At 33.0% G+C, this 5,288-nt stretch overlaps 1 protein-coding gene across 1 annotated transcript; it reads right to left on the bottom strand.

Annotated features, from left to right (window-relative positions):
• Window positions 1-2,303: 2,303 nt before the first annotated feature.
• On the bottom strand, window positions 2,304-4,931 carry LOC141629682 (protein FAR1-RELATED SEQUENCE 11-like). The gene is made up of 3 exons (XM_074442653.1): window positions 3,664-4,931; window positions 3,125-3,565; window positions 2,304-3,020 (listed from the first exon to the last, which is right to left on the bottom strand). Exons 1-3 carry the CDS (start codon window positions 4,615-4,617, stop codon window positions 2,958-2,960), a joined length of 1,458 nt encoding a protein of 485 aa, XP_074298754.1. The 5' UTR covers window positions 4,618-4,931; the 3' UTR covers window positions 2,304-2,957.
• Between the last annotated feature and the right edge of the window lie 357 nt (window positions 4,932-5,288).

The raw sequence follows: 5,288 nt of genomic DNA on the forward strand, positions 1-5,288 counted from the left end.
TAATTGTATTTTGAATTGAAGATATATACTAAGAATGGAGGAATTGCATATCACCCAATTTATAAACATTAGCAATTTAATGAAAAAATCCAAATCTCCATACTTATTATTTGTTCTATTTTTCTCATTTCCAATAGTTTTCCTGAGCTTTTACATTATGATATTGTCATGGTTCGATTTGAGTGGCTCAACTCTATCAGATTTGAAATTCAGCATTGGTAGAAACCATATGTTTCTTCTCTGTAATAGCATTTCGGTAATTCTTTGTCAAAAGCCCATCAACAGCAACGGCAACAACGACGAAAGAGAATAACTCTGATGATGAAATTATCAGTAAGGGATCATTATCAGTAAGGGATCATTATCAGAAGAGAAGAGTACTAGCAGTCATGCACATTTTGTTACACCAATAATTGAAAAGTTGGTTGTCGAAGAATTTGAAGATAAAGATGAACATGATGTTAATGATGATTATAAGATTGATTATATTAATTATCACAACGACGAGGAGCAAGATGATGAAGAAGACGCAGAGGAATTGAATAGGAGATGTGAAGATTTTATCAGGAGAATGGAACAAGGGATTATTTATGAAAGTAGACAGGATCACGGTTTTCCTTGATTTTTTATAAAATTAATTGATATAATAATTAGATGATTAGATTAATACTAATTGAGTCATTGGGTCTTCTTAATTTTGATGATTTCTTGGGGATACTCTTTTAGATAGCCTCTTGTGATCTTTCATGCTCTTGTTCAATCTTGTTGATTCTGTATTCTGATTATCAAAAAGAGAATGAGATGACGGTACCAGTGATGACCGGTTTTTGCCGTCACTTCCGGTACCAAAAAAAATTTATAAACCCAATTAAAAGTAGTATTTAGTCGGGGCCGAACACGAGGATGGAGTGGGTATACACTTAATATGTTATAGTTCGAGTTTAGTCTAATAAAAAGTGATTTGGAGTTTGACTAATCAACTAAGATAAACTAAAGCGAGATAAATATAATAAAATGTGAAAGATTGATATTTAAGCTAAGGTTTTCTGGTTCACAAGGCTAATTAAAAGAAGAAATGAGGTCTAACAAGGGATGGGGACGGTAGTGGTCAAGGGTTTCTTAAGATGAACTTCCTACAAACAAAGCATAAAGACTACCCAATAGCATGGGCACCAAGACGGACCGAATGCATCAAAGAGATGTTCTAACTTCCATTAAAACTCATCGATAAACACTCCTGAGACCATCCAATAGCACAATGCACCAAGGTAAGCCAAACATGTTAAGGAAATGTCCCGATTTTCATTGAGGCATTTCTACAAACACTTCATATGCATTAGAGTAGAAACCACATAATCCCCCAATTCCCCCTAAACCTTAGATGAGACTACTCACACATGTTCATGGGTGAGAAATTACCAACAAATTCTAACAATATGCAAGTAAACATTGTAAAATGGATAAAGATGGAAACTTTGAATGAAAACAATAAGTAAAGAACATGAATGTAAACTAATGAAATAATTGTAGATAAAAGATGAGAATTATACCAACTAAGACAATAATTTGGATTGAAATATGGAAGGATTCTTCAATTCTTCAAATACAACCCAAAATTACTAAGGCTAGAACTAGATCTACACTAATTTGATGAGTAATTAAAGTATAATTAAGGAAAGATTACAACTTTAATAAGAGGAAAATTAAGAGAGCAATATTTAGGATTCTACAAATATATTTGAGAGGAAAAATAAGGTAAGCTATTCTAAAACTATTCTCTAATCTCTATTCTAAAAATGATGTAGTGTCTAATTCTAATTGTCTAATGTGTCTTTTATACTAATCTATTAATAATACTACTACTACTAATAATAATATTAATAACGGTTTTTCTAACGCGTGCCCTATAGGCACGCATTAATACTTAATTAGGCACGCATTAAGTATTATCCACAGTAAAGATTTTTTAGTTACCTTAATTATCTCTTATTTCTCTCTCCTAAATATTCTTTTATTATCTTCCTAATATTTCTCTCCCTCTCTCCTAAATATTCCTCCCTGCGTCATTCTCAAGCAATTTATGTTTGATTTTTTTTTTTTAAATTCTACACACCACTATTCTTATCAATCAATTACATAAACAATTAATTGGAATATATTGACACCAAAATAACAGTGAAAGTATAATGAACATAATCAATAAATGTCATAATCACTTAAAACAATGTTAAACAGCTCAAATAAATTTGAAGATACAAAATTAAAATTTCAAAGGATACAATAAAGTCTCTAAATTTATTCTACTCCTTTAAACAAAAAATGGGATTTAAGCCTTCTCTTGTTTGGGAGTCTTTTTTCCTCTTCTTAGCAACATCCGGGGCAGTATTTACATGAATGTTCTCCTTTTCCGGACAAGTTGTGATTTTATGTCCGAGTTTTTTACAAAAAGAACAATTTCTACATTGCTTTTGTGCAGCTTCCTTTCCACCTATTTCTCACCTGAATTTCGGACGACCTTTAGTTTTCGAAACCGGAGGATTACGAATGTGATTATCCTCGCCCAAATTAATGATTTCAGAACCCAATACTTCACTATCTGAACCCAATACCCTGGTATGGAACTCATCACGACACCATCGTAAGGGTAAATATCTCACTGGTATTTCAAAACAGTCTTTATGTATGAACACAGACAATATATGCCGGCAAAGAATACCCCAAAAGTCAAAAAGTTTACAGCTGCAACTAATATTGTCGCAATTCCATACAACATTATGCTTTTGTGTACGTAGCTCTTTATAATGCTGAACAATGAAAACATGAGTGTGATCATCCTCACATACCGTATATTGTGTAGCCCTTCCAAACTCTTCTTGAAACTTTTTGAAAGAAAATGCTGTGAAGATTTTATACACTTGATCTTCCAACGGAGATGAAGTACACAAGGAAGATCCTCTTTATGTATCCAACATGGTATGGTGTAGTTGAGTTTGCCCAATATCCTCAACTGCTAGATCAATCTGCACATGTGCCAATTTATATGAAATCAGTTAAAAATGTATCAACATACATAAAAAGAAATACCGTTAAAAGTGTAGAATAATAAAAAGCTTCAAATATTTACCTGGCTAATAAGTTGAGTCAAACATGACCGTGAAGATGTAAATCGTTTAACAAAACTGTTGACACTCTCACATCTTCCTGTTGTGGTCATACCACCAAAAAAATAATCACGAAGGTAAGCTGGCACCCAATTTCGCCTGATCTTATATAAACCACGCACATGCTTATTTTCTTGTAAATCAAACTTTGATACCAGAAGAGGCCACTCTTGTTCGAAATCATCGACATTGTCCAATTTATAAAGTCTATAAAACTCAGAACACCAATCCGAATATCGATTTCTAAGAAGAGCCGTAAACCAAGAAGAAAATTTAGATGTAATATGCCATATGCAATAAGCGTGTTTTGTAGATGACATTTCTATGGAGATTGCTTCTGACATCCATGGATCCTGATCAGTAATAATTGTCATTGGCGGCTTCTTCATCAGTGTAACAAAGGTCTAACAACAAGCACAGAATACGTGAGAAGTATATACGGAGTATAACATTATAACTTTACAACATAGTAAAAAAGTGTATATTTATAGAACATGTGTACCTTCATCAACCAACAAAAAGTAGCCTGAGTTTCTCTTCGCATAAGAGCACAACCAAACAATATAGTTCTCCCATGATTATCAATGCCAATAAAAATACCAAAAATCATGTCATATAAATTCACCCTATAGGTTGTATCAAACCCAGTAGAATCTCCGTACTTTTGGTACAAATCAAAGCAGTGAGAAGGCGACCAAAATATATTCTCAAGCCTATTCTCATTGTCAATAGTAAAATCAAATTGAAAGTTAGGGTTCTCAATTTTAGCGCTCTTACAAAATTCAAGAAGATCCATAGCGTCATTGGCCAAATTCTCTTGTCGCTTTCTGCTAAAAAAATTATGAACATCTTTCTTAAAAAATGGTAAATCTCCATATTTCACATTTTTTTGAAGCTCCATCACTCGTATTATTTGCCTGACTGAAAGACCAGCATTTTTATACAACAGAAGTTGTTGTTCATCTTCTTTAGATATGGAGCGATAAGAAGGAAGAAATCGCACTTGAATAGGTGACAAAAGTTGATGGTTATGATGTGAATTAAATTGGGTAACATGCCACTCTTCAAGAAAAATGTCACACGACTTTTTAAGAGTTATTCGCATGAGAGCGTTACAACCACACCTAGTTGATGGTCTGTTTCGCTGCTCCTTAGAAGGCTCCACCATTTTCACTCTCGGAAATCCTTCTCGATGACAAAAAAAATCTCGTCTAACCATTTTTTCATTTTTAGTTTCAAACCGACCTCTGCGAATTGAAAACCCACTTTTTCTAGCAAAATTCTCATAAAACAAATAAGCCTCCTCTTCACTTAGAAAACATTGACCAACAAAGGGTTCAAAAGAGTTTCTATCAATATTTCCTTCTCCATTGTTAATGGACTCACATAATTCATCTTCTGGTTCATTGGTCAAGTCAAACAAATTAATTATATTTGACCTACATACACAAATCATAGAAAAATATTAGTATATTAAATCCAATTGCATCCTCATTCTACACTACCTAGACTACACTACCCGAGTACCCGTGGCTTGAGCACCAGGTAGTTTCATACTTATCTTATTATACAAGACCATGTAACAATAATAGCAATACAATAAAGGAAGGATACATGCGTGGGTAACCATATATGAAAAGCAACACACATTCTCTTCAGTGACAATAGTATAATTTGTCAAACAAAAATTCTCATTTGTAACGGGCGTCGCAAATTTATAGATAAGATAAAAACAAAATGCACAGGGAGTAGCAATCTGTTTTGTCATATCTACCCACATGGATATTACTTGAGTATGTCCCTTACAAAAGAGACTTGTGAATCAAAATACATGTTAACAAATGAGAAATTGTGCATGGAAATCACATGTCCACGGTTTTATAAGGCATCTGGCCCAAAATGATTGGATTAAATTACGTTCATCAGACTATCAATCCTTTTAAACTGTGTTATCGATTTCACGATATCAATTGTTAATTATAAAGCATAGAAACGCAACATACATGCTAATCGTGACGATAATATGATTAATCAAAATACATGTTAACATCATCCATTAAAGGTCATCTAACAATAATATGGCACAATTCAATTATGACAATACAATATTTTGATCAAGATATAAAT

This window comes from Silene latifolia, chromosome 2 (assembly GCF_048544455.1).
Source record: "Silene latifolia isolate original U9 population chromosome 2, ASM4854445v1, whole genome shotgun sequence".
In the NCBI taxonomy this organism is placed as follows: Eukaryota; Viridiplantae; Streptophyta; class Magnoliopsida; order Caryophyllales; family Caryophyllaceae; genus Silene; species Silene latifolia.